This window comes from Anoplopoma fimbria, chromosome 5 (assembly GCF_027596085.1).
Source record: "Anoplopoma fimbria isolate UVic2021 breed Golden Eagle Sablefish chromosome 5, Afim_UVic_2022, whole genome shotgun sequence".
Lineage (NCBI taxonomy): Eukaryota > Metazoa > Chordata > Actinopteri > Perciformes > Anoplopomatidae > Anoplopoma > Anoplopoma fimbria.
Window position 1 is genome coordinate 14,935,010 of NC_072453.1, and position 25,407 is coordinate 14,960,416.

Genomic DNA, 25,407 nt, shown 5'->3' on the forward strand with positions numbered 1-25,407 from the left:
AGGTCTGTGTTCAGCAACATTCAAAACGGACTGCTCAGAAATAATCCACTGTTGTCTGATGTCAGCACTCGCAGCGTGCTGTGTTGATTATTCCCGTTTTAAGAAAAAAAAATGCAGGTGTCACACTTTGTCAAATGTCTAAATCAAAAATGAGTGGAATCACTTCTTGAGAGAAAAGTGTTGATCCATAGTCCTCAGATCCTACAACAGCTGGAAACTGTCAAGCCGTGATAGCATTGGCGTCAAAGCAAAGGCCAGTGAGAGGAGCACAGTTGAGGAGTGAAAGCAGGAGAGTTCAGCTGCTGAGCTTCTAGCGTTGGCATTTGAGTTACTAGACTCATCCAGTTGATGGTTCTGAGGGAAAAGAGCACAGTATTAGTATTACACAGGGTGGAAAGATCGCAATTTTTTAGATTTCTTTAATTAATAATGTTATTTCTGTGGATTTTATTCATGAATCAGGATCACAACATGTTAAGCTTGTATAACTACAATCAAAGCAAATTTTGTGATACAGATTGGCCTCCAAAATCAGGTCACAAATCATTTATTATTTCCAGCAGAATTTAAATTTGTGCATATAAAACCTTTTCCAGTGTTGAAACACTAGAAAAGGTTTTAACATATGGCTAAGATGGGAAATGTAATGCCGCAATTTGCATAAAATAAAACTGCATTAAAAGTTTGAGAGCATTTACAAGCCTTTCTTTTTTGATTACTGTAAAATGTTGAACACAGTGCATCATTTTCATTCTTTAATAACCAAATTTAAGGGATCCAGATTCAAATATTTGCTATAATATCTTTATAATATCATTTTTTTGTAAATTTCAAATATCAATATCTTCATCGACCTCATAAATCTACTGTTTGGGCCCCCATAGGAACCTCAAATGGAACAGAGTAGAACAATTCTTACCACACATTGAGCAGTATCCACTGTTAGGTTTGACACCAGTTTTTGGGCCTAGAAGGAAGAAAAAAAAGGGAGATTGGCATGTTTGAACACTTGCAATGTGGGGAGAGAGAGAGAGAGAGAGAGGGGGTATGACATGCAACAAAGGTCTTAAGACCGGACGCGAACCCAGGACGTTGAGGTTAAATGAATACCATGGTGTTCCACTTTCATTATTTTTTGTCTTTCAAGATCACAGACTGGCCAATGACGTTGGTTCAAATATTCTCTGAAATATACAGCTGAGCAGACCGTATCATTCATTTCTCAGAGTAGTGGAATGAAGAAATGTTTTTTGTCTGGAAGTTGAACTGCGTCTAAAGGAAGGACATTGCCTTCAAAGTAAAACAAGGTCTAGCAAAATCATTACTGGTCTAGTCAAACTCCCACTGCCAAAGTTATGCAGCAAAATACACAACAATAAGATTTATGATAATGCTTTCAGTGCCCACCAATTCGCACAGTTTGGACCTACGTGGACCTCTTTGTATAATCATCCGCCTTGAGCAAGACGTGTGTGTGTTGGTGTGTGTGTGTGTGTGTGTGTGTGTGTGTGTGTGTGTGTGTGTGTGTGTGTGTGTGTGTGTGTGTGTGTGTGTTTGTGTAAAAGTTTGTCTGTGTTAGATCCCCTGTTTGTGCCAGCTCAAGGTTATGACATTTCAATAAATTTAAAAACTTTTCCCAGACTCCTCCAAACCTCTTCAGCCACACATAAAAACACCCACTTTCATTTTCACACACACACACACACACACACACACACACACACACACACACACACACACACACACACACACACACACACACACACACACACACACACACACACACACACACACACACTCACAGATACAGAGATGGAGTACAGAAAATGATAAAGTGACTCTGTGGTGGTTTGGGAATATAATAAACACCCAACGCATTGGTTTTTAAGTAGAAAGAATTCTATGAACCAGTATTCTGGAGAAGAGTGATTAACTACTCTATAGGAGGTCTTTCCTCCTGGAGGATACTTTTACCAGTGATAAATCATATTATCGCTATTAAAAGCCAATATGATAGATTGTCTCCCTTAAAGTATATCTGATATCATCTCATTTATAGCCCCATGGTATTTATCAGAAGAGAATAGCAGAGGTCTGAAAGGTGTTGGTGAAGCCAAACACTTTCAATGGAGCTGGAGTACCTAAAAGCACATTCAGGCAAAACATGCAATTTATGATGTAAAATGTCATAATCAATGCATTGAAGTGATTTTCTACAATTGGTATTACAAAACTAATTACAATTTGCATGGTATTATCTGTGACTGCTGGGAACATTTCCGGTAGCACTTTTTAAAATCACATTGGAATTTGTTGTTTACGATGTTTTTCAGATTTGTGTTCTCATGCATATGGTTAGACACATGTTGAGTTAAATTAGTTATATCTATATGTCAGTCTACAGTAAAAAACTATGATTACTTTTTCTAAATAACATAACAATGTCACCACAAGGTCAATTAGGAAGCTAGCTGTTGGACAAACATTGGATCGTATCACACAACCTTCCTCAGCCGATGAGGAGTTTACTCAGGATTATTTTCTTTCTTGAGAATAAAAGTTTACCTCATACTTAACCTGAAAACTGTTTTTGGAGCTGAAAATGTGGACATTAACAATGCATGTCAACTGCATCTTCTGAGGTCGATCGAGTAATATGAACAGAAACTCCAGTGCAGCTACTAAATTGTTTAGTGGCTTGAATGTTTGTTGACACGCTGTCGGAGCAAATCAGTTAACTAGTAATTACGCTCAAATGCAGCATTTTTTTTATTATTTACCCATGAGCAGCTATTGTTGTGACAAAGCTAACAGGAATTTAAGTAAACACAAACTGGGAGTCAAACAATGTGGTATATCCTAAGAATGATACTGTGTCCCCGCGCACACTTAGAAAAACACACAGACACACACACAGACACAAAAGCAGACACACTAACCCTTCGGGCCATTTCTGATGTTACTGTGGCAACCAATTAGCTTTGACATGACAGCTTTGGAGGCTCTGACTCCACGCTGACGTCTCATCTTTCTGCCCAGGAGGGGGGATTCTGTGCACGCCATCATAAAACCATCCCTGATCCATCAAAGTGACAGAGCCAGATGTCTAAAACTCAGACAGAAGCTCTGAAGAGATCTCTACCTGATATTTAGCTCTCAATTTAGATTCAGGCACTTTCTCTCAGAAGTTTAGAGAGGTTTTGAAGCCTTCAAAATTCACAGGGATGAAAAGTCTGGAAATTAATCAAAACATTTGTTGTTGTGTGAAAGAATTTCGTGTTTGTTCTTTTAATTTCCCTTCAAGTCAATAGCCACAGCCACTAACAGCAAACACAGATTAAGATAAGTAGGCTAGTTATTATGATAATTTAAAGTATTACAGTATTAGAAGTAATGGCCTTGCAATGTAGCTGTACCCTTTTGTTTCAGATAGGAATTCTTTATAAGAACAATATACTTTCTTTGTTAATAAGATCAGTAAAGGTATACTCTGGCTGACAGTCAGAAATCACTGAATTTAGGAGCTACCTGATTTGATTATACCACTGAAAAGTTTATATTGTTGTCTGTCAGCATATACAGTAAATACTATGCAGTCAAATAAAATGTACTGCTAAGTGGACGAGATAGTGTTGTCATACTGTTGCTTGTATCTTTAGATTAGTTTGGGCTTTCTCTTGAGGTATTTTTGAGCCATAATAGAATAACATTAAAAATACATTAAACTAATTAGGATAAATGCAATCAATCCTGCTCTCAGCTCTCACAGAGACATTTAGTTGGTGACTTTTAATTTTGTCAAAAATGATGCATTGATTTTGTCTTCACGCAAGAAAGGTACCTCCCATATTCCAACACTGCAACTCCATTATTTTAACTCTGTCCTTTAAAAGCTTTACCTGTAAGGTCCCACAGATGTGATATAATAAGTCTTCATCAAGATCCAGTTTGGTCACGTCTGTTAATGAATCCAGTCCATTACTGGTTCGGCCTTTGCCCCTCCGAGTGATGCTGGGCTCTGGTACTGTAGGCTGAATCGGTGGTTGAGGTTGCCAGACTCCAACATCAGTACCATTGCCAAATGCCTGGATAGCATTTCCTGCAAGAATATAGTGTATTAATTAGTGACATTCTTAATGCTTTTACACAATCTGTATTTTACTGGATCGTACATAGTTAAATGATAGGGAAAGTGAGAAATGTGTACGGATTTACGAAGAAATATGCATTCAATGTCATTAGTTTGTGGAATTGTATAATTACATGCAAGAAGCATTATCCTGCAGCATGCCCTCTGAGCCTCTTTTTTAATAATATAGTGTGCACATCTAACGAGAAAGCAGATGTCTTTTGTCCTTGCCGTGGAAATAAGTGCAAGTGGCATGGCCCAAAACATTTTGTCCATGCCCAACTAAAAGCTGCTTATAATTGATACTTTAGATAATTGTGTAGGAAACTAAATTACTTGACCTTTCTCGGGAGCGTTTTTAAAAGCAGTGTCTGCCTATAATAGCTATGATTTACAAAAATGAAACTTAATAACCCCCTGAAATATCATTAATTTGACATTTAATCGCAGATACCTTTCCCTGTGGAAAAAAAAAAAAATGTGGGTGAAAACTCTTTTTTGTAATATCTAGTCTTAATCATAAAAAAAAACAACGATTGGGCATGAGTTATTTAGGACATTGCCATTCAATTAAAATTGAGCTGTTATACTTGGAGTATGAATGTGGAAAGGCCACTGACTACAACTCATATGAGAGGAAATACAAACAAAATGCTCAAGAGATTAGATTAGAACAGTAATTGTATATGTAGGGAGAACATATGATAGACCATCATATACTGTACTATTACAGTTTGTGGTCATTATCTCCCAGTCTATAATCTCAAAAGGCCAATTTAAATTTAGACAATACAAATGGTCAATTTGACCTCATGCTGTGAAGAATAGTGCAATGTTGGAAGGGACATTATCCATGCAGTACTGGAACTCACGTAGGCATCGATTGTTGCTGAAAAACTCTGCAAATCTATCACAGTCTGGTTTGCTGTTCCCGCTGCTGCCGCAGTCGCACCATGGCGACAGGCTGATACCAAGTGATCGCACGTAATTGGGCGTCATCACCGTACCTGCAGCATAAAAGAGAACTCATGTTAGTTATTGTTACATTCGTCTCAGGACTCTTTTGGTTTCAACCTTAAATTTGAATGTTCAGATCAGCCAATGAGAGTGAGCTTATTCACTATTATAGGGAGCCTTTACTTACACATTTTACAGAACTTTCAGGGTACCTCGTTGTGGAGCTGTGTTATGCATTAATATAATTATATTTTACAAAAGGCTTTAACCGTATAAATAGGCTATATTGGCAAAAGGGTGGTACACTCTGCCTTTACACTGACACAACAACCTGTTGCTTCATGATTCACTGCCTTTGAAAAGCATGATTCTTAATACCAAGAATGGGATTGAGTGGGCTAATACTTATTAGCTGTGCAAGTACGTGCACATTTCTTTGTGCAGAGACAGAGATGAATGGTTAAGCCAGGGGGGCACATTAGAGGGTGTTACCTGTGTAAAGTAGAATATGAATGGCATAGATTAAAATGTATGCCTGTTGAGTTTGCAATTGGTCTTTGTTAAATCTCATTACTAAAACTCAACAGGTTTCCTTTCTACATAATGGAAGCTGCTCATGGAATAAAGTTTGAACAAAAGGAAAAAAGCTCTACTTCTGCAAAGTGCTGTAATGAACACTGTGAACGAACTGTTAAAAAGAGGGCAGGTAACACATACATGTCTAGAAGGAAGTCGTCCCTGTGTAACATTGTAGTCTAGTACATAACACCTTAGTATGTGTAGTCTGTGTGTTTTCATGGTTTAAGTTTTCAGATTCATGACATACTTTCTCTTATAATTAGACAAACTTTTGACATTAACAGATGTGAATTTATTCTTTAAATAGTGGAGCTGTGTGGACAAGTGAATTGTCCAAACACTTCTAATTGCCAGATTAGAAGTGTATACATCACTTCTAATCATACTGATAATAAAGACAAAAAAATAGAAACAAGTTTGATAACCAAACGATAGACTGACAACAAATAATGTACAATACATGATTTGAAAAAGTGCCTTGGAGCCAGTTCATCTGAATAGATTCCACAGATTGTAGAGCAACAACACGGGCAAAGAGCAAACCTTATAAAACCAAAACATTAGTAGTCCAACTTTAGGTCCAGTTACCAGTGTAGCTTTATATTGTATCTAGAAAATTCTGACGTGATTTTAAAATGCTTCAGAGAACTTACCAATAAGGCCTGAGTAAGAGAGCAAACAGTCAGCGTAGCTCTCCCTCAGACAGCCTGATATGGAGTGAGCTTCTGGCTGACAGTTGCTAATGAAGTCTGCCAGCCTTGACCTAAAAACAATAGAGATACAAATTATAGATGCTAATTTCCTGGTGCTGTTATTAGATGTCAAGCTTGAACTAGGGATAAGTGCTTTTTCACATTCATAAGCAATGGTTCAATCATTTATAATAGTAAAAACAAACACCAGAATGAAGAACATTAGACTGTATATTTGGAAAACAGATGAAGTCGATAAAGGATCCCTCTTTGCCTTCTTACCTGCAGATGTAGTTGGTCTTGCATGTGTTCTGAAGAGACAGACAGTTAGGCTTGTCTTTATCCTCGTAGGAGCAGACGGGTACGATTGTTTGTCGTCGACGTTCTGCACATGCTGTCTGATCCCCCGCTGGACAGGAGCAAAACAGCATCCCATAGCTGTATTTAGGTGGAACCTTTATTTTGGAAAGAAAACGAAATAAGGTGTCCATTTAGATCTGCAAAACTGTCCTCTCCCTCGCTGTCTAAAAGGAGATCTTCAAATTCCAAAGCAACTTCCGCATGTAATAGAGTAGCTGAGTAACTTACCTTTCCCGGTTTATAGATACCTTGCAGTTAAATAGTGACAAAACGTGAACATAGACCCCCTTTACATCTATCATTAAAATGTGTCTCATATCCAGATATGATTTTACCTGATTAAATGAACACTTGGTTATTAGTGAACACATTGAGATCTGATTGAGATCGCTCTCTCTGAAAGGTTTGAGAGAAAGGCTGCATTATGCTCAGGCTTGCACTACGTATTTCCACCCACATGGTTGTTGTAAGTGCATTTAAAATGCAATTGCCTTGATACTTGTGTTAAATGGGTTCGCAACTTGTCCCAGACCACCCCCGGAGGTGGTTTAGACAACTGGGTCACAATCTGTCCTGAATGCGTTTTGGGTGCATTTAGAACTGTACTTTTATGTGGTAAAGCACTTTCCAACTGCAATCAGATCCCCCAAAACACCTTTTAATGGCTCGGGTAATGGCTTTGACATTTGACATCTTGTTTTCGTTGATTTGAGCGGCAAAGACAAAAATCAAACACACAAAGAGCAGCTCTCAAAATGAACATGCTTAATTACCTTGTCAAAGAACTGTCGTAGGGCCTTGTGGCATTTGCGCTTGTTGCAGACCTCAGAAGCAGACACCCTGCTAGTACAGGGGTTGATGTATGCCGAGCGGTATTTCTTACACGTGTCGTTCAGGTTACAGGCCTTGGCAGCATTCAGACAGTTGTTCTCCTTTGTAGATGCAGGCTCAACTAAGAAAGAAGAGAGATACATCATTTTATATTTCCTCGTATAAGAATGATTGCTTTCTTGCACAGGTTACATTGTTGTTTACACATCCTAAATGATCAGTTCTTCAAAATGAAAGTAGTCTTGATTGAATGAGATGAGAGAGAGAGAGAGAGAGAGAAATATTTGAGAGTAAATTTAAGTGAAAAGAAAGAAAGGAATCATGAAAAAATATTTTCCTGCACAGCAATTTCTTAAAGGGATGTTACATTCCTCATTTCTACCATCATGTTTAACTATGTCATACCTTCACCTCTTTAATTTGTCCCTGACCGTTTTATGACATTGCAGAAATGCACATTACTATCCATAGTACAAAGGAAGTCTCTAAGTGTCTCTTAGGTGCATTGGAAAATACTCTCTTATGAAGATAAAATACAATCTATGATGTCATTATTGACATGGATTATAATCCAAATGATGGAAAGTGACTATTTATCCCAAAGTCGTAGCCAGAATTAGTCTTTAAGCAATAGCCAATTGCTTAAAGATTAAAAAAAATAGCCCCTATTTCTGTTTTTTATGTATCTAAAACTAGTTCCTCATAATTTTATACTAGAATTACATAATTGGCTGTAAGTCTCTTTGAAACTGAAAAAATGCATCCGTATGAGAGCTGGGAGCCCTGTGGAACGCAGCCGACACACCATTATATGAATATAGACATCTTTTACAGAGGTTTCATTATGAGTTATTGCACCAATTTGTTGCTCCAGTTGCTCTATTTTTTTTGCAGTTGCTTGGTTACATGTTTTAACTCAAATTCTCATGCTAAATGGTGTTCAGGTTGTTATCAGATCCCACTCTCAGACGTCATTACACCTATGTTTGCAACAGAAATACCACAGTTAGACCACACCGATCTCTCCGATTAAGAAGAAAGCTCAAACCCTAATATTCAGAGCTCAAATACTAGTTTATTCCCCTGTGTGTTTCTTGTCATGTAATTTGAAGGGGATCTTGTTGCCCTCAGCCTTTCAGAAAACAATAAAACTTGCGCTGAGAAAATACAAACAGCTGCTCAGGCACTCCATTTTCCCTACTTTGAGTTTGAAACCAAATCACCCATATTTGCTTCCAATTCCATCCCAGTATGCCAGTCCTTCCATCTCAGCACAGGAAAAACACTCCATGGCCAACATAATGACTCACATCTCATTTTTTTGGTATAAAGTCCTTCCTGCTCAACTGAGTTCTGCACAGTAAAACAAACTGTACCCTCAGCCTGGACATGGATGAATGAATTCTGTAAATCTGCCTTTTGAGGTGGAATTGAAGCTCACTGCACCCTTTCATGCACCGCAGAATGAGCCATGATTAAATCTGAATATGTTGTTGAACCTAGGGTTAATCACATATTACCAAAGCCATTACTTACATCTGACAAGTGCCTAGAGATGTGAACTGTGATCCTTTAGTGGATGTGTGTAGCTCTCAAGCCATAGGTGTGAAGGTTCTGCCTCAATAACAGAAACTGAGAGCAAAATGCTCACCTTAGTTGTATTAGAACCGCACCTTTTAAAACATTCTTACTCCGGGTTTAAAACATGGATGTATACGTTTGTGTGTGCATGCAGCAGACAGCCTGGCTATGTATGAGTAGGAGGGTTGAAGCTGTAGGTCACAGTGTGACTCCCTATAGACCCTACACCCCATAAATGTTTCTATCAGAAGCATTTTTGCATTTAATAAGCGAAGTTAAAGTTCACATCCTCGTTTCGTCACGATCCATGTTTCACTGACTCCAAGACCACATTCAAGTTCATGGGAGAATCATGATAGATTAACAATTACTTTATTCAAATCTCCAACAGGAGTACAAGTCCATCTTCACTTAACAAGTATAACATGAGCAAGGCTACCCTGTTAGGTTCCCATACAAATAAACTGCACTCTCAATTACATTTTGAGGGAAACATATTTTGGCATGGATAACGGTCGATAACAGATTGAAACATAAACAAAACAAAAAACGCTGCAAAACTTCTCCCATAGCTCATTTGAAACTTAATTGTGAAAGGTCAAAAGCTAACGTAATAATTCACAATGCAGGTTCATTGTATAGAGATGTGATTTTAAGGAGACATTGCTAGGCAATGCGTCGAATAAACAGGCTCTGTTGATGATTGATATTAGTTGTCTGTGGTTTGTTCTATGCTGCTTGAACTGTGACTGTAATCAAACAATCTTTGCTCATTTCTGTAATACTACAGTCTTTTTTGTTGTGTTGTCTATAAAATGCAGCAAGAAATGCCAGAAATATCTAAAAGGATCTCTAAGAAAAAGCCAATCAACTACAAAACAGGTGATTTGTGGACAATACTGTTCCAATATATAATTTAAACCAATATTTTCATTCATTTAACAAAAATATGTTCATTAATTTAACTAAACATAACTTTGGTTTCTTGTGTCCTTAATGTATTGACCCATAAGTGCATACCAAGAACTGCAATCCTATATGTCCGTCTGAACATATCTTGTTCAAAGACCTACATGCTTAAGAAAAAATAAATCTGACTTGGCCTTCTTCAGTTGCACCCCCTGAGCAAGGCCACCACGTTGCCATTGATGTAGACCGAATGACAAGCAAGTGTAGCAAACATTGAAATCTGACCCTTTGACCTCTTATAGGTTGATACAAAAGACCTTTTGAAAGACCGCCAGGTAGGCTTAAACATGACTCTCAGAGAATAGGTTAATTATGGGGTCCTGGGGGGCTGTGTTCACTATAGTGCACACAAGACTTTCAGAACCAAACTTCTATTGTAAAGCTGCCAAGATGTCCAGTGTGTGTCATGCCCTCAATTATGAAATGAGTGAATGTTTAGCAGAGCAACATTTTTCATTTTTCCTATTCAAATTCTGAAAACAATCTTTCAGATCAGTCTGCATCAGCCAAATTGTTTAAGCTTATTTGACACATGGCATGCATCTGTGTTGGAGTACTGGACCATGAGCTTTTAAAAATAGTTGAGGTGAAGTCTGGACCTAGACAAATGTATCTTTGAAGGTCAACGTCTGGCCTCTTCAGAACTGTATATACTTGGGTTGGGTGATATGTTTAAATTTTCCAACTGGCCACCGTCAGCCCAACAATTGGTGATTGACAGTATATTCACCGAGCCAGTGTATGTTATTGTGTGTGTGCTGTGTAGCGCTAATTGTAAAACAAAATGAAGCCCATTGCAAAAAGACTTGACTATACCTAATATCACACTAGCAAACAGCACTGCAGGTGGGCCATGAGATTGTGTGGCATGAAGCTCAAGAAACTCCAGAACAAGGCTGCATGCTTTAGAGTTCCCACGCCTCATGAATCAGAGTGTGCAATCCCCTTATTTATTTTGCTTGTAGATGAAGGCTTAGATGGATTAATCATCTCTTTGTACAGGATACATAGAGTAAAGAGCACCAACATCATTTCCTGTAAGTGCAGTCCTTAAACCTCCTCTCTATATAAGGTTTAATCCCAGTGTAGTAGTTATAGATAGTGTTCTGTCAAGCAATTGCTCAACCCTACTCTCCATTTCTTCTCTGAATGTAATTCAAGAATATAGGACCATGTGGTCATGTAATTGCACTTTTTATCTGTTTCTGACAAGTAAATCCTCCCATATCCATGGAACCCAGTTTATAGTGATACAGAGTATTAATGGGGCCATCAGAACAAACCTCAAGTGCCAGCTGTGTGCATGGAGATCTTGATTTAAAAAGTGGATTACTATGAAGCCTACTGCACAGGGTCAGTTAAAACTGTTAGCTAAGTCAGTGAACATGACCATCATTTTTTGGCCACTGAGAACAAAGTTGGTACCAGTAGTTGTGCAGACATGACTTCTGTTAGACATAATGATATTGATTGTTTTGAATTACATTGTCCTTCTAAGTTCCGTTTGTTACAGTTTTGAGTTGGGTTGAGGTAAGCAACACCTGAAATGAGGTTATAATGTAGTTATCTTTTTTTTTCTTTAATTAAGGTTATTAATCTTGCATCCCTTTCTGTAGCATTGTCTCCAGGCATCAATAAGCAAACCTTGTTATGCAGATGTTTTGCAGATCGTTATAATATAGCACAAAGTGAGGTGCTTTTTTCAGAGGTCAAATATGAATGAAAACTTTTTTCACCTGAGTTCAACCATCTTGCAGCCAAAAGTGTGTATATTATTTATATTTGACATGTAATGTTTAAACAAAATGTCTAAACCAGTCCATTCTACAGTTCATTTTTATTTCCCTCAAAATTCACTATCCAAATGACTTAAAACTGCTACATAACTATATTGCAGATTAATGTATGCTGTATAAATGAATGGTAGGGCTGCACAATTCATCAATCATTTCTTTATGAATGTCATTTTGGCCATAATCCTGCAGCCCTAATTATTGGTATAAATTCTTTGCTGTTTTATTTAATCCTCCTTAATGTATCTCTCCACTTAGTGCCTTCTTCATCTCCCATAATGGAAAGAAAACAGCCGTGGTCAGGGCCCAATCCTTCATGGCCCAATCCTTCATGGCACCCTGCCTTCTATCAGGCTTCCTGCCAGCATCCCTAAATCCACGCCAGTATCTCAGTATTTACGACCAGACCAAAGACCCATTTATTATTAAGTGCACCCATGTAATTAGCTAAATCTTACTTATATACCACACCAGCAGATTTGTTTTTTCCATTTAATCCTCCAGAGTCATTCATCCTGAATTCATTCAAACATAAGTGCAATACCCTCTACATTGCTCATGTCTGCCATATTCACCATGATTCTGATATTAGATAAGGTTTAGGTTCAGATGACTGGACATATAGTGCAATGGTTATGACTGCAGGGTGCCTTCTGTTTTTCAGAAAGTCAGTTATCTATGAGTAACGTAAGAAAGGCCTGTGGCACTGAGAGGATGTGTATGTCACTGTCGATGTATGGTTTGTTTGCAGGGTGATTTGCATGTAGATGAGGGCCTTTATGCAGCAGAAATGCACAAAGATAGAATGATTAAGTGTTTGTGTACATGTGTTGTTGTGTGTGTGGTTACAGGGTGTGGTTAGCGCCCATCAAATAATTCAATATTTGATCGAAAACATCAACCTGTCTCACCTGCAGCCGGCAGCTTTTTATTTTCTTATCTAAAAGTCACGATTAGCCATTCCCTTATATCAATCATGATTGAATATCCACTTGGATGATAATATTTGACATTCTCGCCATGATTTATATGATCATTGTTTTTTTATTTGCATGATGTGGCTAAATCCAATTGTCAAACACTTTAGCAAAGCAAGCTCCAGGTATGTTACCCCTCAATATTTTAAGGCGGTAGCCTCAATACACAGTAAACTACTCTAAGGACATGCAAATTTCCAATCTATGATATCTTCATATCCGGAGAAGTACTTTTTTGCTATTGTGATTTAATAAAATAAAATTAATGTTGCCCTGGTGGTCCTTAAACATCTTAGATTAGATTTTGTTTTACAGATGTTGGTGTTATTGTGTCCACCCCTGAGTGCACAGTTTCCCTGTGTGAACACATCTACAAGTGCTTTATGCACTGTTCAGATATTTAATGTTATGTAAAACAAATGTATTATGCTTTCTGTTATGAGGCAGGCAATACTATGAAATACAATATGCACGCTAATAAATGTGATAAAGTTTGTTACACTTCATGCCACTGAATGCTCGAGTTTTAATATCTGATTACACAGCATATAACTGAATTTCAAACTTCTAATCCACAACTTGTGTCTATTATTGGATTTCAAGCCCCCTCTGGTTAACTCAGTTGCAATAAATTGCATTATTCTGCGGCCACAGAGGGGCAGAACGAAAACAAAGGGGAAGTGTGTGAAAGGAAATGCCTTCGGATGATTCGCTGATATGGCCGAAAGCAGTCTAGTGTAAAAAAGGATCAGAAGATTAAAAGTGTTTCTATACTCTGATGTTCAGCTGAAGCTGTTTGTAGTTCTCAGGCAGGCTGGGCCAGTGGCAGAGGACAAAGACTATAGAGGATGAGTCTGTTGCTTCAGGCAACTAGACCCAGTGAATTATTCTGGAGATCTTTGCAACGGAAAAGCATCATGCTAGGGTTCTTCTCTTCTTCTCGACTCGATTCTCTGTAAGACTGACGATGAGCTGCATATTTATGAAATGAAATACTGTAGAGCATAAGAGGTGTGTCTGTGTAGAGACATGGCTGTATTCATTAAGGCTCTAACACTGATTTACATCTACATATGCACGTTCAAATATACATGTAGAGATATATATAGTGCTTTCAACTATTCCTTCATTTTCAAAGGTCAGCATTGAGAACACATGAGATAAGCTTAGTATGTGCTACTCCAAAGACCCTTTTGGGATGTAAAGTGATCTTCTACCACTGGGGTTATCCTTGATGAGGAAATACAGAATCAGTTCATCTAGTCTCTAGAAAGTGTCTTACATTTACAGTACTAAGGTGGTGATGTGATTGTACAAGATATACCCTGCAGCAGTCTGTCCTTTTCTTAGCTCTCGCTACGGGATTACAAAGCTGCATGTCCATCTGAAATCATCTGAAGTCTTCTTTAGCTCAGTGGAATTAAGAGAAGACTTTGAGTTTTCCTTGTTGATGGCCTCAAGTACCCCAGTAAATTATTTGTAAAGGCATAAACGGAGATGCGTTGTACAGAAGCTGTTTTTCCCTTTTGCTAGGGGCATTGTGTTACATCTCTGAGAGGCACTTGTTCATTGATTTATATAAATGATGCAGCATTTCATTTCAGCAGCTCCTGGAGACTATATTCAAGCAGTTACTGGCTTTGATGTCACACCTTTTTTATTTGAATTAATCGCAGACATCCCGCAAAGAAAATACCTTGTAATCCCTTAAGTGATCTCCTCATCTTCATCTTAAAAATGCAATTTGTCCAGTACTTTACTTTTGGACCTGCAAAACTAGGACTTTCCCATCAGCCTCAGCTTTACTTTGTGTTTAGTGCTAATTAGCAAATGTTAGCATGCTAAATTAAGATGGAGAACATGGTGAACACACATCTTTAACATAAGCATTTTAGAATTGTCATTGTGAACATGTTAGCTTATTGTCGATAGCATTTAGCTCGAAACACTGATGCTCAGACTCAGAAGGCAATTGAGTGCCATTGAATGCAGACTCTTCTTTTTTGTCTTGTTGCTTTTGTGTTGATAGATATTTATGTAAAGTAATTTCATTAATATAATATGATAAAAACTTGGCAAGACATATGTACTTGTAAAGCTATTACATAAAATCCAATTCAAAATCAAAAACAGGATGGGTGGAGGGGTTAAAAAAGTCTTCATCTGCTAATTTCATAGCCATCTTGTTTAATAAAATGTGATTTGCTGAAACTTATTCGGAATAAAAATGGTCTTAATGTTTATAGTAACGAACATTGATTTTCAGCCATTCACTAGTGAGCATCGTGTGTCAGCAGTTGACCCAGGGGACGTGGTATGGACTCTCATGTGCATTATTTGACACTGCAGATTGCCTGAGGCCTGGCTTAGTTGCAAACAGGAATGAGGTCACTTATGGCAAATGGATTCCTGATATCTAACCCATTAAGTGATTTATTTTTTCTTAGAGCCTTTGGCTGTTTACACTGCTATACATTAAACTTGCTATTCAGCTCCAGCTCCAACTCTGCACCTCGATTTATGTTGTCTACAAACTTGCATACACATTGGTGATTGGTGAAGTTAACCTGCCATGTCCTCCATCAGTCACTGACTTTGATAGAAGAGAAATCAAAGGAGAGGAATCCGAATTCCAATAAAAAATTCTAACTCTCTGTTTAAAATACAGTTAGCCATTATGTCAGCGCATGTGGAGCAGAGCCACTTTGATACGCTAAGTGGATTCAATCACAGCGAGAGCCAGACAGAGAGAGGGAGAGCCAGAGAGGGAGAGGGAGAGAGAGAGGGAGAGGGGAGAGCCAGACAGAGAGAGGGAGAGCCAGAGAGGGAGAGCCAGAGAGGGAGAGGGAGAGCCAGAGGGAGAGGGAGAGCCAGAGAGGAGAGGGAGAGAGGGAGAGGGAGAGAGAGAGAGGGAGAGAAATCGAATGACCATTTTTTCACTGAAATGGTAGCTGGCTAGTGCCGGCAGATGCCCTCCTCCAGCCAGAAAGCCCAACACTGAAGGGTGCCAGAGAGTGCTGCACTTGTCACACACACACACACACACACACACACACACACACACACACACACACACACACACACACACACACACACACACACACACACACACACACACACACACACACACACACACACACACACACAGCTCTTGTTCTATCAGTGCCGTTGATTGTAGACAGATGGTTAATTGCTCCTCTGTGTATGTAATGTGTGTGAGATCTAAATATGGGCCTGCCTAGGTGTACGCTCCCAAGTCCACCTGCACTCCGTGGCTATTTGAGGACTTATATGGCATTTAGATTCGCAACAACAAGCAGCGAGCGACATTTCTGTTTGCACTTTCTTATTTCACAGACTTTACTCTGAAAGGATAATAAATTGAAAACTAACTCACAGATGCTACATCCAGCATTAGTACTGTGACAGTGGCACAACATGCAAAACCCCTCATCATCGCTTTGAAAGCTGAATGTGAAATATACTAAATTACACTGCTTTGTGTACGGCGGGTCACAGCGGCAGATAAAAGCTTTTGTGATGGATAATGGGTGTTGAAAGCTGCAGCCTGAAACCACACAGCAATAGAAAAGAGTGGTTGTCAAATAGTGACAGATTTTTAGCAGTGATGTGGTGACTTGAGCTGGGTTTAAAGCACGACTGAGAAGTAATGGCTTCTATGTATGCAAGGACTTAACTTTCCACAATGTCCAGACTCAAACCTGAGGAATGTCGGTAGCGCAAAAGCAGCGTCTTACCAGCGATGATGGGGGCCAAGCGGAAGATATCCGAGAGCCGGCTATTGACTTGTTCGTACGGAGAGTACTCCAGCAAATCATTACCTGCATGGGAAAAAAAAAAAAAATGACTGTCAACAATACGTGCTTGAAATGGTGTGTGTACGTTTGTGTAAACGTAAATGTGGTGTGGGTGGATGTCATCTGATACTTGAACAGTAGCCCATCAATTACACTAAATGGGTATCCATGGTTAATTACTCGTATTGACATTTTAAACGGTGTGTTGTCATGTAATTACTAAATAGGACTTATGTGAAAGGTAGAGCTTAGGTTCACTGTGTTACAAGTACATTTATCTCTGTCTCCCATAGGTGAACCAGTACAATGTGTTTTACTGCAATTTGACTGATTTACAGGAAAAGGAGGAATAAGTCACTGTGGAAGTAACTGTATGCCACCGCTCGAGGGAAATACAAATATTAGGTACTTGTACTTTAAAAATGTATTTCACTTTTTGATCTACTCTTGACTACATTTCACTCCTATGCATAAATCTGACCATTTATTTACAGTTTTAGATTGAATACCTAAAGCATATATTGTGATTACCTTTTAAAAATGAAGCATCATTGCAGATTTCACCACCTACTAGTGGAAATAGAGCTCCTAATACATATTAATGCAAAAGTGATTATTACACAATATTAATATTGTATTATTGTATTGGGGGCGGCTGTGGCGTAGTGGAGAGCAAGGTAGTTCTCCAATCAGAGGGTCGGTGGTTCGATACCCGGCTTCGGCAGTCGATGTGTCCTTGGGCAAGACACTTAACCCCAAGTTGCTCCCGAAGGCTTGCCATCGGTGTGGACTGGATGTTGCATGAATGTTAGTTAGAGTCTGATGGTGGCACCTTGCATGGTAGCCTGTCATCAGTGTGTGAATGGGTGAATGATATGTAATATACTACTGACTGTAAGTCGCTTTGGATAAAAGCGTCTGCTAAATGACTGTAATGTAATGTAATAATAAAAAAATATTAGATAAAATGACTAAATCTGCCTGTATAAAGTGTGCTGTGCTTTTTCTTTTAATACTTTCATTATGTTTCAATGCTTTTGCTGTAAAAATCCACTAACACATTTTCAAATGCAGGACTTCTTGCACTTCTAAAAGGATACTTTTACAAATCCCACCATCTCTAGTGATCCCATGAGTCAATCACATGAGGATAAACAGTGCTGCGTACCCTGCAAACTCTGAAAGATGCTCCAAAAGATCCGGAGACAGTTCTTCTCCTTCTTCATGCCTCTCCTACACCTGCAGTTGTTGAGAGGACTCTGCCTCACTGCGTCTATGGCGCTGCGGCACTCCCCCTGAGCCTCCGTACCGGTCACCGCGCTGAAGTTGCTCTCCCTGCCCGCCACACACTGCCTCATCGTCCGGTACTTGGTGCTGCAGCTGGACTCCTTCAGACACTGCTCGCTGGCCTTCACGCAGTCCAGACGGGCGGGCCGGGAGGACGAGCTGCCGTCCCCCTTCAAGGTGAACACCGAGTCTGGGAGTCACAAGGAGAGAGAGAGAGAGAGAGAGAGAGAGAGTCACAAAGATCTGCCCTCCAGGTGTGAACTCATTTGGCTTATTTGGCTTAACCGATCAGCCAATTAACATGGTTTCCACTGGAGAGCACTTCATTAGATAATATGCAAACAAACTTTCTGCATATAAAAGTCAGCTTTTTAAAAACCAACATGGCTCAGTTCAAAATTTTGTTTAAAAACTAAACTCCTCATCTCTTCTCTGATTTTGACATCTGATGATTTGCTACCACTTCACCTCATAGTGATGCTTTTAGAGAGAGACTGAAGTCTGCGGCATATTATATATATATATATATATATATATATATATATATATATATATATATGCCACAACAATCAGAAGAGATCAAATAACCATGTGTTACATGTCTGTTTAGCCATGTGTGTCCTCACTGCACTATGTGTTTTGTGTTTTGCTGCTTGCATTAAGTTGAACTGTAAAGGAAGCAGTTTTTTTTTTTTTTTTTTTTTTTAATATATATATATATATATATAGCCTGAACATATAAATTCAACAGATGAATGCATCACTTACCCGGGAAGGACAACATCATGAAAAAAGTAGTTAAAATCATTGCGCGTTGGGGTTTACACAGGTGGACATAATGCGAGTTCATGTGCTGATGCATCCTGTAGATCCAGCAGTGAGGATCCAGAGTCTAGACCCGAGTCCAGCAGCTAAGACCGCATCGTGCAGACCTGAGACGATCATCAGCCTCCTCCGGTCACACAGGCGGCGTGGCGGGCTGTGAACCCACAACGGAGCCGATCACTGGGACTGAAGGACAAAACTTTACAGCCGAGAAAAAAAAAAAAAAAAAAAAAAATAGATAGATAGATAGATAGATTCGGGAGGGAATCACAGTGAAACTTAACCAAACCAGTCCAACTTACTAAATCAATTTGACTTTAAATGACCATTTAAAGCACTTTGTTTAAATGATACATCCCCAAAAACTGGAAAGAAAAAAGAATAAAAAATCCCGTTTTTCGGAGGTGGAAAGACAAAAAAGCAAACCCCCCCTGTGTGATCCGGTCTGTCCTCCACTCTGATGACAAACCGAAAGGAGTCGGGATGCAACCAGTGAGGGCGTGACGTCATATGCGCACAGTAGCCTTAATAATCCCATTAACAGCCTCCATTTACAAGAGATGGCCAGCAGCGAGCAGGTTACACCAGTAAGAGCATTTAAGCTTCGATCCAGTTATTAACTCTGTGGAAAAAAATCAACATTTATAATAGCTATTATGTATGTATGTGACCTAAGTATGAATTTAACACGTTTTAAGTGTGTCTCCTATCGAAATGCTAAATTGCAGAGATTTTTAAGTGTCTCAGTACCTCCCTGAAGGCACTTTAGGTCTTTTTTCCCCTCCTCTCAGCTCAACTCTTCAAATGTATGGAATCTATCCAGCACTTTAATTTGAGAGAGTGGGTGGCTTACAACTGTTTTTTTTTTTTTTTTTTTTTTTGTAGGATGTTTAAAAGTTTCAAGGTGTTTCAATCCCTCAGATTGAAAGTGAGAAGTGCAATTGGGCATTGGGCAAACAAAATCATTCTGCTTCTTTATCTGGAATTGCAGTTAACATATAAAATGGGATAACTTGACAAAACTTTTTCTATCAAAGTTTGTTTTTCTGAATCCCCCCCCCCAAAAAAACTGGTTCGGTGAATTAGTGATAAAATTAGACGTAGCACTCAGGAATTTACTGGGTATAGGGTTTTTGGATATTACAGTTGTCCAGATATTCTGCAGAAACCGTTAAGGTACCAATATAATCATTAAAAAATAAATCAATGTTCAACCTGTTTTGCACTTTATATTGGAGGGTCGGTGGTTCGATACCCGGCTTCGGCAGTCGATGTGTCCTTGGGCAAGACACTTAACCCCAAGTTGCTCCCGAAGGCTTGCCATCGGTGTGGACTGGATGTTGCATGAATGTTAGTTAGAGTCTGATGGTGGCACCTTGCATGGTAGCCTGTCATCAGTGTGTGAATGGGTGAATGATATGTAATATACTACTGACTGTAAGTCGCTTTGGATAAAAGCGTCTGCTAAATGACTGTAATGTAATGTAATGTAATATTGCGTTTCAATGCGACATTAAGATGTTCTGATTGTACAGATACATAAATCTATAGAAGAGGGCTTGTAAAATAACAGTATTTTGCAGTATTTTGCAGTATGGGACTAAAAGTAGCTTGTTATAGACATCATATGTCATTTTGAACACAGATGCACGCTGTTCAACTTGAAATGCATCTATAATGGACAGTGCCTTGCTTGAAGGCACCTCTGCAGGTTTGCGCCCTGTATGTCATAGATGAAGTGGGCAACCTGAAAAAAAGACCACCTGTGCTAATATTAAAATAAATAAAACATCACCAGAATCGATCAAAAAACAATTCAAGATGTGTCAGGATCTTACCCCATTAAAAAAATATAGATTCGTCTGTTTCATGCTGTATTGCCATGCTGTCAAATTTACACAGCAAAGCCCTTTCAGTGCCAAACCACCTTTCATTTATTTATTATCGTCTTTATTCTCTGTAGTTTGCCTCAGGCCACTCTGAAACCCCCGAGCAGCAACTTCCTCATGTATAAAAACCAAAGTATAGAGAGGAGCAGTGCAGCTATATCAAGTTCAATCACAGGTTCATTTATTTATTCTGTAGAAAAGGGCTGAGCTGCAGCATCTTGAAATCCGTATAACCCTCTCTGAATATTAAAGAAATATAATTAAGGATAAGAGTTCTGACTCAAGACTGCTGAGCATGGAGTAGGTGCTGAGAATAAACTGTATTTTGTAAGACTAATTGTTATGATTTGTCCTGAGGATATTGTGTGCTTTGTAATAACTTATTAGACTTCCTCTGCAATTAAGGCTCGCTGTGATAGTCATCATATTCTTCCTCTAACGTATTGTATCAGATGCTTTGAAATTCAAATATTTGGGGAAACGTATAAGGATTTAAGAGGAAAACTTGACCCATCCAATATTGCTTATGGCCCTTATAAAGGAGGAGAGTCTAACTGAGTGTCTGTTTGCCAGCAAACTGGATCGATTGGAGCATGACTGATTAATTAATTGTGAGTGCCCAGTGGATTACATTAGTATCATAATAAAAACTCATTTGACCAGATGTAATTCATGTCACATTTCCCATCCCAAGTAAAAGACAGGCAATAAAGACATTGATTTGTCTCTGTATTGTGTAGAGATGTATTGTGGACTTCATCCAGCATTCATACTGTCCCAATAGAGTTTTTTCTTGTGCAATTTGTATTCCGTTGTATTGTTAACCACATGGCAATTTGTCCTCTCTAATGAAGTGTTTAGAGATTATTGGATGGCCCCTAGTAAATGCACTGGGCTATTAGACCAATAAGTCAATGACTGTGCCTGAGCTGCATAAGTGCTTCAACTCACAGTCACTTCGAATCATTAAATATGTCTTTGCTACACGCTGGGCTTGTTAAAGTCAAATCTTTGTTCACATTTCAAATGTACAAGGATTTTTGACTGACTTGGTAAAGAAAAAATGAATGCATCACACCAATACTTGGTCTGAATGAAATGTTAACTTGCAATATCACCTCTCAGTTAAAGCATATTTATTATATAACGTAGCTAAATAAGCATACAATGATATAGTGTTATGGCTTTACGATGTGATTGATTGCTGTTCATTAAAGCCCCAGTGGAGGTTAGGAAGCCATCAGTTGTTGAGTTTCCAGTGACAGTAGCTAATGTTGTATTTCCTGCATATGATATGTCCTACTTAAACAAATGAAAAATCTATACGGAGTCGGTAACAGGAAGAGGCTCAAGCTTCGCGGGCCATTTCTCATTCATGCCAGGACCCTTTATTACCTTGCAAAAGCTCTCTCTCAGCATTATCCATCTCCATCTCCCGCTCTTTATGGTGATCATTCGTTTGATGCGTCCCCTAAGATCACTGAAGCCTTCGTTGCACCGGAACACGTGCAGGATGAGATTTATAAGGGGCTAATCAATATTATTATTCTGTGTATATCACAAGATCAACACTAACCAATTACCGGGTCCCTAGGTCAATCTCTGCACCTCTGACAGGGTGCTATAACTCACTTCATGTTAAAAGGATTCATTTCTTGTTATGGCCCAGCCAGTCATTTAGCTGATAATAGAAAACACAGGTATACTCATATAAATAATCAAAGAGTTTGACTAGAAAATAATAAAACCCATAATATGTATATTGTTGTTAGGTTCTCCCTAAAATCTGATCCATGCTCAGCTCAGTTTACTTTGGTTACATCAGATTTCCTGACCCAGAGAAGAACAAAAACATACAGTCAAAATTTGTCAAACCTCTCCTGCTACATAACCCCATCCACTGTCCATCTGTACGCTCACCATGTTGCAAACACCCACAGTTGTGCCAAAATATGGCTGAATACACAGCTCGCATCTATGCCAAAAAATGTGAATGGCATGGATGTGCATGAGGACCATGAAAATAGAAGAGTGGAAGCAGTGTATTTAGCCATGATTTGGCTCAGTGTGATCCAAACACCCATCTTTTTGCCAAATCTCCAGATTTCCCAACACACTGAGCATATGGATGGACAATATGTGTGTTCATTCATTTTCCAAAATATGGCAAATCAACAGTATGGTAAAAAAAAAAGATGGGCAATGGATGAATTGGTTACATTGCAAGTGTGTTTCATTCCATATAAAGGGAGAGCTTTGTGAGAACTTTGTGTCCTTTCCTGGTGGGATCTTTGTATTCATATGGATGTTTGTATTCATATGGATGTTTGTATTCATAGGGATGTTTTGATTCTTTTTCCCCCCCCATTGTGAAATCTGGTCACCTTCAGAATCAGTTCTGACCTGCATTGATTTAAGGTGACTACAACTGCTGTCCTCGATGAAGAAGCAAAATAAAGACTCGATAGCAAAGATTTTTAGAGTTTGGATTGCCACTTCACATCAACTAGTTTTGACTATTGTTCATTTTTATATAACAGACTGTCAATGATAGCAGATTGTATCTTTTGCCTTTGCATACCAAATCTTGTTTAAGCAATACTAAATGATAACTTAAATCTTATGAGAGTGTAGTCTATATGAATCTTTCATAGATTTGCCATATTGTGACATTTTGAAAAAGGCAAACTGGCCAGGTTTTATAATTCTTAATGCAAAGATTATAGAAAAGTCTGAAGAAATACAACAAACCATTTGTGCATCAGAATCATTTTTATTTTCTTATTTTATGTTATATAACCATCACGAGACTCTGAATGAAGTCTTTTAAATTGAAAATCGAAGCCTAGCTCTTGTGTTTTCTTTCTGCCACAGTTACAGATTGGTGGATTTATTATTTTCCCCTTTAAGGTAGATTTTGCTAGTTGTTATTTACAGAACAAGCTTATTCTGTTATAAGCATCCCTGATCATGCTGGAGGAATAGGAAGGATGGCACATCTTGCAGCCCCAAGTGAAATACAGAGAGACTACAGTACCATCTAGTGGAATAACATAACCTTGTACCAGCTTTCCTGCTGAATCATGGTCTGCTGTTATAACTTCTACAATTAAAATTTGGTCTCATACTGTTGATTTTTCAGACATGCTCTCAGAGGAAATTTACGTTTTATTTTTCTGGTTTATAGTTTCAGCTCAAGTACAATATTGCGCCATTGCAGATGTTCTTTATTCTGAGAATGAAGTCTTCTTTGGTTCCAAAATAAAGACACAACATACATGTTATGTATTTGAGACATCTAGTAAGAGACAAACAAACACACAAACCACAGACCTAGCTCTAAAAATAATAAAGAAAATGCGTATAACTGGAGTGAAATCAAAAAATTATGCCACAATGGATTTGTTTTCTGTTATTTTTAATTCCTGAATTTATGTCCTCACAGGGATATATATTATTCCTGTAGGAAAACAACTGTGAGCCATATCATATATTATTTACCTGTTCTCTGTTTGTTCTGTAGAGTGGTGAGTGTAAGTTATTGTTTCTGCGACCCACTGTGTCTGCTGTGGGTCACTCGCTGTGTGATCTCTATACATTTTATAAATTCTGGATTCACATGTAGAATCTGTCGTCAACGGGACAAGATTTTAGTATCGGAAGCAATATGGTTTCTTTTCGTAGCCGGGGTATTATTGACCAATCATGTTTGAGCAGGCTTTGGTTTGAATGCAGGTAAACAGTCCATGTGGAGAGCATAAGAGGCGGAAGGCGTTGGCCAAAATGCAATCTCAGAACCCAGTGGCTATGGTCTGACAATGATTTAGCTCTCTCTTTGTTTGAAATTAGCTTGTAAACTGGCTATTTGTGAAACAATCTGGTCATACATATCATCTCTCAACTCCAAATCCAGTCTCACATCTCAGCTCATCGTAGTGTAAACAATAAGAAGTGCAGGGAAAAGGAAGTCTGGATATCTGCTCCCCCCAGAGGCTCACCCCTTCATACCCTCTCCCTATGGGGGGAAGAACACATCACATTACTGTAGACAAAGTAAGTCTCTTTTCAGTGTCATTTTTCATAAAAATACAGATGTCTGAAAAGTATTAGACGTAAAAACAATACTATAGAATGAAACTGATTTGATATTTGACACGTTACTCTGCTCTCTCTCTCTCTCTCTCTCTCTCTCTCTCTCCTCTCCCTCTCTCTGTGTTTCCTCAGTCTGTCTGCAGACACATTATTCGGCACACAATAACTCAAGAACAATTAAGAATAGAAAACTCCACATTTCCAAAGGTTTCCCCTGGAGAACCGATGATCTGATTAGATTTTAAGAGCACCTTGCTGCATTAATTTGCATATCAGAGATGCACATGGAAAAAAAAAAAAAAAAAAAAAAAGGCAAGTCTTTTACGCAGCTCAAATGCCTGGTGTTCACTCACAGGTTCCCTAAGGCAAGAACAAGGTCAGTTTGGTTGTGATTAGCGTAGAGGAAAGGTTACTTTGATAAGGCTAAAGTAATGGGAAAAACAGACTTGCAGTGTGATTGGGGCTTTGGTAACAGTGAGCACACCTTTGTGGACGGAACAAGACGAGTCATGTGTCCTAGAGCTCTACAGCTCCTCTCTCACTTCCTCTGTGACCCAGAAAAAAAAGGGCTGTTTGTGCTGTGCCGGTAATGGAGGATAAAAGGGATGTTGCACTTTTCTCACTTATC

At 38.7% G+C, this 25,407-nt stretch overlaps 1 protein-coding gene across 1 annotated transcript; it reads right to left on the minus strand.

The window, feature by feature from the left end:
• Positions 1–201: 201 nt before the first annotated feature.
• Positions 202–18,781, minus strand: gfra1b (gdnf family receptor alpha 1b). Its single transcript, XM_054599285.1, has 10 exons — positions 18,742–18,781; positions 17,855–18,163; positions 16,627–16,710; positions 7,491–7,669; positions 6,640–6,812; positions 6,319–6,428; positions 5,002–5,136; positions 3,900–4,099; positions 920–967; positions 202–354 (listed from the first exon to the last, which is right to left on the minus strand). Exons 1-10 carry the CDS (start codon positions 18,779–18,781, stop codon positions 202–204), a joined length of 1,431 nt encoding a protein of 476 aa, XP_054455260.1.
• Positions 18,782–25,407: the final 6,626 nt, after the last annotated feature.